General features: G+C 47.2%; 4 protein-coding genes across 4 annotated transcripts; 3 read left to right on the forward strand and 1 right to left on the reverse strand.

Annotated features, from left to right (window-relative positions):
* Window positions 1-56: 56 nt before the first annotated feature.
* Window positions 57-4,907, forward strand: F9C07_2283883 (lipid A export ATP-binding/permease protein msbA). Its single transcript, XM_071510660.1, has 10 exons — window positions 57-381; window positions 438-518; window positions 575-690; window positions 745-1,401; window positions 1,458-2,067; window positions 2,126-2,699; window positions 2,781-2,953; window positions 3,004-3,533; window positions 3,592-4,585; window positions 4,659-4,907. The coding sequence occupies exons 1-10, from the start codon at window positions 265-267 to the stop codon at window positions 4,692-4,694; spliced, it is 3,888 nt and encodes a 1,295-aa protein (XP_071366628.1). The 5' UTR covers window positions 57-264; the 3' UTR covers window positions 4,695-4,907.
* A 712-nt stretch (window positions 4,908-5,619) lies between these two features.
* On the forward strand, window positions 5,620-7,734 carry F9C07_2091363 (Six-hairpin glycosidase-like protein; the record flags this gene model as incomplete). The annotated part of the gene is made up of 1 exon (XM_041286038.2): window positions 5,620-7,734. The coding sequence occupies one exon, from the start codon at window positions 5,620-5,622 to the stop codon at window positions 7,732-7,734; it is 2,115 nt and encodes a 704-aa protein (XP_041146658.2).
* A 98-nt stretch (window positions 7,735-7,832) lies between these two features.
* F9C07_2159255 (uncharacterized protein) lies at window positions 7,833-8,439 on the reverse strand. Its single transcript, XM_071509288.1, has 2 exons — window positions 8,287-8,439; window positions 7,833-8,238 (listed from the first exon to the last, which is right to left on the reverse strand). The coding sequence occupies exon 2, from the start codon at window positions 8,226-8,228 to the stop codon at window positions 7,887-7,889; it is 342 nt and encodes a 113-aa protein (XP_071366629.1). The 5' UTR covers window positions 8,229-8,238; window positions 8,287-8,439; the 3' UTR covers window positions 7,833-7,886.
* A 2,688-nt stretch (window positions 8,440-11,127) lies between these two features.
* F9C07_10508 (putative phospholipase D precursor) lies at window positions 11,128-11,997 on the forward strand (the record flags this gene model as incomplete). The annotated part of the gene is made up of 1 exon (XM_071507438.1): window positions 11,128-11,997. One exon carries the CDS (start codon window positions 11,128-11,130, stop codon window positions 11,995-11,997), a length of 870 nt encoding a protein of 289 aa, XP_071366630.1.
* Between the last annotated feature and the right edge of the window lie 732 nt (window positions 11,998-12,729).

A 12,729-nucleotide genomic window follows, 5' to 3' on the forward strand; every position in this document is an offset into this window, starting at 1 on the left:
AATGTAACCTCTGTCATGAAGAGCTAGATCGAGGACGGCGGGAAAAGCCGAACATCGGTCTTTGGAACAACCCTAATGTAGAGTCTATAGTTCCTAGGTCTAGGCTGGTCGATTGGAACCTCAGGTGATTTACGCTGACAGGTGGAGCTTCTCTTCTTCATTTTTATGCTTATTTCTGAATGACTATCGGTCCTCCTCTGGCTCCTTTCTCTTTCCAACGCCGTTGCTCATGGCATCAGGGAGCTTCCAATACACATCTTTAGCATGGAGTCCTCGTCTTCCTTGCCTGCAAATCATAATGCCGGGGGAGATAACATTGATCGCCCGCAGCAGCCCCAGGGGGATGGTGGTAATCGTTCATCCTCCTTGAAAAGCTACATAGTATGGACCTCGCTATTCCCTTATGAGAAGGGATCCCCCCCTAACAGAATGACTAGAGGATACTTTCGTATGGTGCCAGAGGGGGTGGTCTTGGACCAATGGTGCTCGGCCTGTTGTGTGCGATGGGCTCCGGAGTGGTATGTTGGTCCCAGATACTCCTAGAAGCAATCTGCCACTAACACAGTGCGATAAGGCCTTACCCTTAATGAACGTAGTTTTTGGAAATCTCACCGGCGAATTTAATCGGTATTTCACATCTAGCGATTCCCTCAATGAAGACGCATTCAAAGCTTCCGTGAATAAGAACAGGCAAGCCCAATCCTCTACATCACATGTTGCAATCACTAACTTATCACCACGCAGTCTCTACATTGTATATCTCTTCATTGGGAAGTTTGTCCTTACGTATGTTTCCATGCTCTGCTTCCGTATCATCAGCCTCCGGGCCTCATCAGCGCTACGCCTTGAATATATGGAGGCGCTTTTCGCCCAGCCCGTCCGTAAGCTGGACGAAACGTCCGTTGGGACAGTGACCAATGCTATTACAGGCTTGTCAAATACAATCCAACAGAGCGTATCTGATCGCTTGGCAATCCTGTTCCAGTCTCTCGCTCTATTGGTGGCCGCCTATGCTGTGGCCTTCCGGTATTCGTGGGCATTGACCTTGGTCGTTAGCTCCGCTATACTGTTTGTGCTTGTGGGGTTCAGTATTACTGTTCCCATCATTGTCAAGGCACAGCAAATGGTGGATCGCGCCGACGAGAAGCAAGCCGCCGTTGCAGCGGAGGTCTTCAGTGCGATCCGTACAGTCCTGGCTCTTGGGGCAGAAGTCCCGCTGTCCCACAAATACTCTTCCTGGGTGAAAGAGGCTCGTAAACGTGCTGCTCGAACATGCCCAGTCACTGGAATTCATCTAGCACTGCTTTTCTTCGCTATGTATTCCAGTTATGCCTTGGCCTTTTGGTTTGGGTTGAAGCTATATCGCGAGGGCCATATTGCAAACGTCAACACTGTCATTGTGTATGTGTGCCTTTCTCATGCTGCTCACTACCTAGACTAGTCTGACATGCAGATAGGGTATTTTTCTCCGTGCTATTAGTGGTCACTGTATTGGGAGGGATCGCGTCTCCACTAATGGCAATCACCAAGGCCACAAGTGCCTCTGGCCCGTTTTTCGATGTAATTGATGCAGATCGCGTTTCGACGACAGGGCTCGGAAGCTCGGAAGCTTCCAGTCAGGAGGATATCTTCTTTGACTCAGTTAGCTTTGCGTATCCAACTCGTCCGGATACACAGGTGTTGCGGGACTTTACCGCCCACTTTCAGAGGGGAAATACAACTGCTCTTGTAGGTCCTTCAGGCTCCGGAAAAAGTACCGTGGTAGCTCTCATCGAGCGTTGGTATCAACTTCGGAACACCAGCTTGTCAGAGGAGAGTCCGACGGCGCAGGGCCGAATTCATGTGGGTAAGCATGATATCAACGATCTGGACATAAAATGGTGGAGGTCACAGATCGGCTTAGTCGAGCAAGAGCCTGTTCTGTTCAATGAATCTGTCTATACCAATGTGGCCTTTGGCCTAATAGGAACGCCATGGGAGCACGAGCCGGAGCCCGTGAAGATGGATTTGGTGGTGACAGCATGCCGCGACGCCTTTGCCAACGAGTTTATAGACAGACTACCTCTTGTATATCAATCTCACAATGCCACACTCTTAAAAGCATTATTACTAACGGGAGACTTAGGGATACGATACTGTGGTGGGTGAGGGTGGCATCACACTGAGTGGAGGACAGCGCCAACGTTTAGCAATCGCACGAAGCATTGTCTCTAACCCATCAATTCTAATCCTGGACGAGGCAACGAGCTCAATCGATATACGAGGTGAGAAAGTCGTTCAGGCGGCCCTAGATCGGGTGTCTAGAGATCGAACAACTATTATGATAGCGCATCGCCTTTCCACCGTCATTCGAGCAGATCATATAATCGTGATCAAGGATGGCTCTAAATCAGAGGAGGGTACGCATCAGACATTGATGGATCGTCGTGGAGTGTACTACAGCCTCGTACATGCGCAGCAACTGGAGGTTGTGTCGATGGATGCTACTACAGCAATCGAACAGCTGTCCCATAGTCTCCCTGAGGAGACCAAACTTGAAGCTTACGCCGCTGACGGTTATGAAGTTACTGACAGCGAGGAGGTCATCAGGAAAAAGGGAGAACAAGGTGCAATCCGTACGCTGTGGCATATCATACGCGAGCAAAAGACACACTGGCCCATATTTGCTCTGACCGTTATCGGAACAATGGGTGCTGGCTGTAAGAGACCCTTTGTCAACACCCCTCTCCCCAGGTCTATAACTATCGATATAGTAACTAACATATAATTTATTTCTATAGCTGCCTTTGCGTTTCAGAGCTGGCTTTTTGCAAAGCTCGTTCAGGTGTTTCAATTCACCGGCAACAAGTTGGTTGAGGCAGCGAACTTTTGGTCCCTGATGTTTTTTATTCTGGCCCTCGCGATGGGCCTATTCTACTTCGATGTAGGCTATGCTTCCACATCTTTTTCAATGGTACGTGACAGTTGAAACTCTCAGAAGTAGGGTTAACATGACATAAATAGCATATTGCGGCAAACTACCGTCAAGACTACTTTCAGAGCATCCTACACAAGCCCGTATCATATTATGACCAGGAAGAAAATTCCTCCGGTACCCTCATGGCCAGGCTATCAACAGACCCAAAACAGCTACAAGAGTTGTTTGGCGTCAATGGCGTTTTCCCACTTATCTCGATTTTCAGTCTCGTGGGATGCGTTGCTATCTCATTCAGCTTCGGCTGGAAATTAGCTGCAGTAGCTTTCTTTGCTGCCTTGCCCTTCATCTTGCTAGCCTCATATTTTCGTATTCAATATGAAGTACAATTTGAGGGCATGAATGCAGAGGTTTACGCCGAAAGCTCTAAGTTCGCCACGGAGGCCATTCGTGCCTTTCGAACTGTTACTGCACTCACGATGGAAGACACCATCCTGCAGCGATACTCTAATCTGTTGTGTCAACAGAGGGTCCGGGCTATTCGCAAGGCTTGGCTTGCCACGCTCGTGGTTGCGTTCTCTGATAGCATAGATCTGTGCGCTATGGCGCTTACTTTCTGGTCCGTAACACTGCCTCCTCCTTCCCCTTCTTAGCTAACGCGGGCAACCCGGCTTCAGGTATGGTGGTCAGCTTCTTGCCTCTCGTGAATATGATCCAGTGGCGTTCTTCGTTGTTTACATTGCTATTATCCAAGGCGGGCAGTCAGCAGGTCAGTTTCTTAGCTTCGGTCCTAATATGGCACAGACGACCGCATCTGCAAGACGCATATTAGAGACCAGATCTGCCTTCAATGAGCGGGACAATGATCGGACCCAGTTTGAACAATTGACAGCTGGTATCACGCCCTTCCACCAGGCTGATGTGTGCTGCCGAGATCTGACCTTCCAGTATCCATCTCGGGGTGGACCTGTCTTTACCGGCATGAACTTCAGCATCCGCAGTGGCCAGTACGTTGCAATTGTTGGCCCATCAGGCTGTGGTAAATCAACCATCGTCTCTCTCTTGGAGCGATTTTACGACCCTACCAAGGGTAGCATAGAATTTGCAGGCCGAGATATCCGATTTTACCCACTCGCTTCCTATCGTCGAGCATTATCTCTCGTCTCTCAAGAGCCCAAGCTCTTCGAAGGGACTATTCGGGAAAACCTCCTCTTGGGCCTCGAACCGGGGGACGATGGAGAGCTTGAACCATCGAGAGAAGCCCGAATGATAGAAGCGTGCAAAGATGCTGAACTTCATGACTTTATTACATCTCTTCCCGAAGGCTACTCCACCTCACTGGGAATTAATGCGCAATTATCCCTCAGTGGTGGTCAAAAACAGCGGCTATGTATTGCGCGTGCTCTGATACGTAGACCGCGGCTACTCCTTCTGGACGAAGCAACGTCAAGTCTCGATTCGCAGTCTGAGAGGCTTATACAAAAGGCCCTAGAGCGATTGGCGGCGAGGAAAACGATGACGATCATTGCAGTTGCTCATCGACTGGCCACTATCCAGAAGGCGGACTTGATACTTGTCTGCGGGGAAGGAGAGCCTGGCAGGGGTTCAGTTATTATTGAACGCGGTACTCATACTGAACTATTACAGAGACAGGGCGTATATTGGCAGATGGTAAGTTCCTGGTCAAGATATATCTGTTGAGCCTTCTGTTTCGTGACATACACTGACATTTATCCTTCTCCAGTGCCAGGTTCAAGCCCTGGATAGCCATACGTATTGATCTCACTACACATGGGGCGAACGCAACACCCCGACAGCGAATGACTCTCAGCTTTCAGAAAGTACTCTTGCAGAAGTGCCTATTGCGACTGTCGTGAAATGACTCAACTCTGAGTAGACATGCAGAGCTATATTCAATGTTAGTAAGGCTTGGAAAAGCGTGGATAAGTTATAATACATTACTAAAATAAATTCTTTGCACAAGAAAGGCTAAGCTTGATAAGCTTGTTAAGCTCTAAAGAGCATACATATATTTATGATTATAGATTTTGATCATAGGAAACTTCACCAAAGGTAGAGCATCTGTAAAAGTAGATGGCCTTCTAGCGTTCCTACGGAGTACAGCTACATCATCTGTAAAGCGTAGTGCGAAAACTCAAGTTCCAAATAGTAGTAGACTTTTCTTATGAATAGTGAAGTTCCTAGATTCTCAAGATACCCCAAAGCTCCATATCCTTCTGAACGCTTTCGCAGAACTACTCACTAGGCCTGTCTGGCGGATATTGGGACTGGGCTTGCTATAACTGACATTCCTCCTTTTATTCTCCATTGTGATATGCTTCAGGAGCTCCGATGCCACTATGACCAAGATCTACAATAATATTCGCCTCCCTTTTCTAGTTGCTCGTTCCCTTCCAACTGCTAGCCAATATTGTTCCACCAATGATGTTGGAACTATCTCAGGTTATCATATTTAGGCTATATACAGTGGTTCGGCAGTGACTAACCCGACCCCGAGATCGGCATTTTCCACGCTTCAAGAAGAAGAAAGTTTGAACTATCCTTGGTCTTCCCCGCAGGAGGACGAGTTCGGGGGACAGTTCCGTGGTCCCCAGAGTATTAAAATGTGGAATGACATACAGAAGCAACTTCGCCAAGGTGTTGTCCGATGCCACCACTGCAGGGAGCCTCAGTAAACTTGAAATATGCTATCCCATCCTATCATTCTGGGAGCTCTCACCCTGGTTGCTACGACTGTTCATGCAGTTGTGGCGGAGAAACCAGCGATCAATCGCCAAAATGTCGTCCATCGGTATAACCCCATACGTACGAACTTGTCAACAACAACTCCCATGCAGGTCGGCAACGGCAATTTCGCCTTCGGAGCCGACATCACCGGCTTGCAGACATTGCTTCCTTTCAACATACTTTCTTCATGGTGTTGGTGCAACGACTCTCTACCAACAACCGCTAACCAGACAGAGCCATCAGACTTCACTGGCATGGACTGGTTGACACATGACCGCCTTGTGAACTATGATATACAGAACCCGGCCGAAGCAGAGATTTCCCAGTGGCTAGTTGCCAATCCACATCGGGCCAATCTTGGCCGGGTAGGGTTCCTCTATAAGGGAAACAATATCTCTAGTGACGATATCACTGGAATAAGGCAGAGTCTTGATCTGTATAGCGGCATTTTGACATCGGAGTTTACCCTGCATGGACAAATTGTTTCTGTTACGACAATTGGAGATCCCTCTTCTGATATCATTGCTGTTGATGTGCAATCCTCGCTGTTGGTGGATGGCTCCTTGAGTGTGTTCTTTGACTACCCATTGACCACAGGACTGAACAAGTTTGAGGCTCCATTTGTAGGTAATTGGACTGCAGTATCGCAGCATACTACTGCCTTGAATATTATTACAGAAAATGAAGCTGCGATCAGACACTCACTGGAGGGCACGACATACTATAACACCATCGAGTGGGAACAGACAGGCCAGATAACAGGCCCTTTTCATGGGACACACCGATATCTACTCCAACCTACTGGAAAGACGAACCGATTCACATTCAGTACCGAGTTTTCTGCATCCTCAAGAACGAGTATAAAGCCATTCGCCGCTGTCAAAGAAGCCTCCATTCACTGGTGGGCTCAATACTGGGAATCTGGCGCATTTGTAGACCTAACGGAATCAGGATCTTCAGACGCAGAGGAACTGCAGCGCCGTATTATTCTCTCACAGTACCTGCTGGCCGTGAACAGCGCTGGTAAAGATCCTCCCCAAGAATCTGGTCTCCAAAACAATGGCTGGTACGGCAAATTCCACCTTGAGATGGTATTCTGGCATCTGGGCCACTGGGCGCGGTGGAATAAATGGGATATGTTAGATCGTAGTCTTGGTGTATATTCCCGGTTTCTACCCTCGTCTATCGAGCGTGCAAAAAGGCAAGGATACGCTGGTGCGCGACTGGGGAAAATGAGTGATCCATCCGGGGCATCGGCTCCTGGATCACAAAATGCGTTACTTATCTGGCAGCAACCACACCCGATGTATTTTGCTGAGCTGGAGTATCGCTCGTCACCGAACGTCGAAACTCTGAACAAATGGGATTATATCCTGGACGAGCTCGCGACGTGGATGGTTTCTTATGCGTGGTGGAACGTGTCTACTCAAGTATATGACCTTGGTCCACCGATGTATCCATCATCGGAGAATACGAGTCCCAATTCAACATACAACCCGACCTTCGAACTGGCCTATTGGAGGTTTGGTCTCAAGATTGCCTCGGACTGGAAAACTCGACAGGGAATCTTGGTTCCTGAATCTTGGACTCGAGTGCTGAATAATCTTGCACCATTGCCCATAATTGATGGCGCATACTCCATCTGTGCTGATCTGCCGGATATGTGGAATAAGAGTAGCTACACATCCGACCATCCCAGCCAGATTGCAGTCTATGGGCTTTTACCGCCTACAGAAGGTGTAGATCCATCAACTGTGAACGCTACCATGGATCTAATTGCCCAAACATGGAATTTCACGGCTTCTTATGGATGGGATTTCCCGATGCTAGCCATGACATCGCTTCGTTTAGGCAATGTTGATCAGGCTGTTGAGTATTTACTCCACTCTAACTTTCAGTTCGATGATGCGGGTAATCCTGTGGGGACGGTGGTCCCGACGCCATATTTCCCAGCGTCCTCAGCCTTTCTGCTTGCGATTGCAATGATGGCTGGTGGGTGGGACGGTGATGAGGGAATACATTTTCCAGAGAGCTGGGGAGCGAAACTTGAGGGATTTTCGGTGGGGATATGAATTATAAGTGAATATTCGTCGTTCAGGACCATACACTTAAGCGCCACAATGATAACTTCATTCTGAACTCAATTAAAACTAAGGACCGCAAAGGTTTATCCATTTCAATAGAGAGTACATTTTCACAAAGGTAGGGTTGACGTCTCTATGCTTTAGCAACTGCAACCACACGCCTTACAATCCCCTTTAGCACAATCGGAATTCCCCACTCCAGGTATACAATCTTCAGCAGTAGTACAAGATGTCCAATCGCCAGTTCCTCCCTTATGGGCTAACCAACACCATTGTCCATTGCCTTGACATCGTTGCCAGCACCATCTGTTCTTCGAGCAGCCATATGGAGATTGAGTCCAGCATTTCTGGGCAGCGAATACGTTGGCTAATTGCTTGGCAGCTGGGGTATCGTTGGCAGCCTCGTCGCCTCTGGGAACAACCCGAGCAAGAACGGTGCCGGGTACAGCAGTAACAAGGAGGAGACTGATGTTGAGCTTCATTCTTGCGGGTCTATAGTTATTAGTAAGAAGCAGTGTACTGTTTTGGGGAAGCACATACATAAAGATGGGAATCAGGCTATGAGAGAAATGAGGGGTGTGGGTTTGCCTTTTGAGCAGTAAAGGTTCTGAAGATGTCGGGAGGGTTATTCGCAGGTCACAGGGGGAAAATGCCCTATATATTCTTCCCAGAGGTTGTCTGCAAGGATTCGCCCTCTTTCTACAGTCCATGACAAGCCTAGGCCCGGTGGTAAGTCGTTGAACTAAACTGGTTAAGTCTCTGACAGCCCAACAGATGCTGAGTATTTTATGATCCGATTGGAAGACCTCAGTTACACCAAGCATTATACATTCTAGATGGTATTGTGGGTTGCATCACTTGGGCACTAGCTTGCTAAGGTACATGCTTGTTGATTTACTACGGATATAACGGGTCGGATGACGCAGTGATGAAGCCAGCAACAATAGTCCAGGAAGAGGTAACGCCAAAACATAGCTGACTATCGGGTCACTCTAGCGTGAGCGTCATATAGTATCCTGACCTGTCACTCAACTCCGCATAATACAGCTAGCACTTCCATTCTAGAAGCAAATGGGGGTAAACATTTCCAATGCTGATTCAGGGCAGTATGTATCACAAAGAATTATGATTTTAAAGTGTATTCAATTCCCATTTTGGATGAGAAATAGCTCGGGATATAACCTGCTTTCGTAAGTGATGTCAATAGTATCTCACGGTCAGCACTCTATCCCGAAAGGTCAAGAGGTCCCAGGCACTACTTAGAATACCTTGACTTCCTGTGATACCCGGAGGATGCCGAGTCCCTGCATGTTTCAGCCTCATGGAATCTTACGGATGACCATTGCAAGACTCTGTGATTTGAAGATAGAATATTTACATTGGACGGTGGGGGACTACTATTCGCATTTGCTTCGATAGACATCACTATCAACAAGGACTATGATATACAATCGAAGTAATTGGTTGATCCGGGGATTGACATACATTTAGGCATCAAAAATCAGCAGCATCGTCGTGATGTGCCAACATAGTGAAATGGTAGCAATACCCAGACATGCTGGGTTACATTGTTGGGAGTACCCTGTTCCCAAGTGGACCAGGATATCCTTGCCATAGACTTCTATTTGAGCAATCCCACTATCCACACTTACGTCGGAATGGTACAGCAGACACGCCGTATTGGTTCCAGGTCTTACCGGAACCTGCCTCAGTTATTGAGAATAAAGGGGGCACTGATACATCATGCAACCAAGTCTCAAACAGGGTAAAAGGGAGTTGGATATAGTACCCCGTATAGTCGTTTCAACGCATTGCGTTGGTCATGAATAGAATAGCCAATTTGTATGACCAAAGCCGTGCATCTACAAACGCCTTCCTGCTGCGGAAATATGTTGAATTTAGCTTTGGATTTAAAAAGTAAACTCTATATATGGAAACTAAAATCGCTCCGCACACATACCTAGTAGGGCGATTGATGAATCACGTGGTATAGGGCAAATTGGCGGATGTCTAGTGATACAGGAGACCACAGATCACAGTTACCATCACAACGGAATTTGGGATAAGAACTATAAGACACATGTCTTATAATCTCCCACAGATAGGTGATCGCAGATGTTTACAACCGTAAATTAATGGAAATTGCGATCGGCGATTCCCTTATGAAATAGGTGGTTGTAGCCCTAGTCTGACACTAGCCTAATGATCCCTGTAGGATCCCTGCTCTCTACAGATGATTGCACCTAGTCGCACTAGTTAATACCAGATATTCAAAACGTATTGAGTTGGTGACATGGTTTAATATAGCGTGCTAGTGTTCTGTGGCCCTTTACAAGCACTAAGGCGCTGCGGTGTATGAACTTTACAATATTACCTGTATTTAATATATTACAAGAGGATCCAACCATGAGGGGCCCACATTTTCGACTTTTCTAACGTCTGATGGCCAGGGACAAAAATACTGAGACTGAATCCCACGCAATAGACTGCTTGTGAAACCTGGCGACTCAAACTCCTTCACCGTTGGGGATGTACCCGAAGATATCCTATGTCCTCTATATTGGTAATTGCAAGGGTCCGATGTAAGTAATATGGGCCACTCTAGGCTCGGCCAATTACTTGTCAAAGTGAATAGAAAATGTGTTAGATGCTGTGCCTTGCCTTTTATGCCACGGGCTTAGCCCTAATAGAGGAAGGAATAGCATAATGATGACTCGGGAGACTTTTAGCCATTTTTCGGTTAGTCCAGGCTCTCCCAACCTTCCTGCGATGCTTTAGCTACTGCGTACGCTCTGCGTATTGCTATTACATTCTCTAGCCGCTCTGACATACTAGACGATTATGGAGCATAACCCCAGCTTGTCGGTATGACCTTAAGTAAATCATCCATTTATTGTTGCGAGAAACTACTACAACCCAAGGACAAGAGCAATGAAACAGGTATGATATTATCCGGCTCATTGATTGGTCTCGGGGAGGGAGTGGTTTAGGTCTAGCGAGTTTTAGATGACGACCAGTTCACAAGCCAACACATCGGGCGCTAGTGAGGCCAGTATTCGACACAGGAGATATTGTGGAGTTTTATGCACCTGGAGGGGTTTGACCTCGGCGACGGAAGAGATTTAACAACCTTAATGCCGGTATTAATAGACAAGGTTCACCTAGGATGGCCTGAGCTAAGACCGGGCAACCAAACAAAGAGAGGGCTTTCACCCTACTGGGGTTGGGTTATAATGTGGCTTAGAATATCGACCGTACATTTCCCGCTAGATAGATTATATGACTTCAGGCTTCTAGATGTCGGACGTAAGGACCAGCAACAACTCTTAGCCTTATCACTTGCAATCTCTCTACATGCATGATTCGTTTGTCTAGTTGATAATGCAATCCATATCGGTACTTATCTGTGTTCTTTTAGCCCTCTCCATACTCAATTTTACAGTTGCCTCTTTAACCCAACGACCGATCTACGCGATCGCTCACCGAGTCCTACGAAACGAAGCCGTCACCGCTGCGCTTTCTCATGGTGCGAATGCATTAGAGGTTGACTTAACAGCGTGGTACTTCGGCTGGTGGGCAGACCACGATGGAAAGCTATTCAGTGCTGGTTCTACAGCACGCGACCTCTTCAAGTTCATCGCGCAGAAACAGTGGACGAAAGATTACAACATTTCCTTCGTATGGCTGGATATTAAGAATCCCGATTTCTGCCGAAAAGGTCGACCCTGCTCCATCGAAGCCTTGCGCGATCTAGCTCGAGAGATACTTGAACCAGCAGGTATACGAGTACTTTATGGTTTTTTCGAAACAGCTGAGAGTCGCGGGTTCAAGGTGATCAGAGACGGTTTGAACTCGAACGAAGCCGTTGTTTTGAGTGGGGAGACGAGTACTATCTTGCATTTGTACAACATTTCCGGGGCTGGTATACCAGTCAAGCAGATGGTTATGGATTTCGGGGATTCGTGGCTTAGGAAAGGGGTCGACATCTATCCAGAGCTTCGGTATGGAAGTTGGAAGCGTGATCATGGCAAACTCGGGAAGGTGTTTAGCTGGACTAGTGCGCAAGGGGATACAGAAATGGTGAGGTATCTACTTCGGGAAGCTGGTATTGATGGGCTCATATATGGATATCAGACTGATGAGTATAACGATAAGAGTGGTCCTAAGTCTGCCCTTAAGGATATTGTTGACTTCGTCGAAGCTCATTCGGATACCCATCGAATGGCCACCGAAGATGATGCGCCTTGGTAGTACAATAATGCCATGAGCCTATGTACGAGAGTTCAGCTAGCGGAAATTATGAGGTCAAGCTTAATAGGTCTAAGACCAGCAGCGATAGTGCTTAACGTCACTTGCACACTACATTAGAGAGCAGTTACCACAATCTATCATTTCACACATGAGTTTCCCAAAACTGGCCATCGGGGGTTTGTGATCATGAACAGTGCAACTGCCAATAGTGGGCGTATTTTTTTATCTGTCTCAGCCTTTTGGGGGACAGCATAGAGATTATAAAGGGGAATAGTTCTACTACTCGCGTAGCTTCAAACGTGGTGAAATCTCTGAGAAGGATCTGCTGGGAGGCATCAATTTTGTATATTGAATGTCTTCGCATCATTGTTCCACGAGCAGCTGGTCTTGGAGAAGGATCTTCAAGATATATGTGAGAAAGAGAAGGCTACCTTAAATACTGAGTGCGATAAGGACAAAGCCAGCAACGACAAGAAGCTTCAGGAGAGCAAGGAGGAATGGGAAAAGAAGATGAAAGCCTTGAAAAACACTTGCGACGCAGAAAAAGGCAGCACAGGAAAAGACGAATAATGATGCGAAATCCAAGCTAGAGGAGGAAAACAACAAACTCAAAGAGGCCATGGCCACTATTGGTGGTGGGCCGGCTATGCAATGAAGTTGCTCTGTGATGTACGTCTGATAGAATCCGTAACGTCTCCACGACTCCGCCTTAGGTGATCAAACGTTGCTTTA

Source organism: Aspergillus flavus, chromosome 4 (genome assembly GCF_009017415.1).
Source record: "Aspergillus flavus chromosome 4, complete sequence".
Lineage (NCBI taxonomy): Eukaryota > Fungi > Ascomycota > Eurotiomycetes > Eurotiales > Aspergillaceae > Aspergillus > Aspergillus flavus.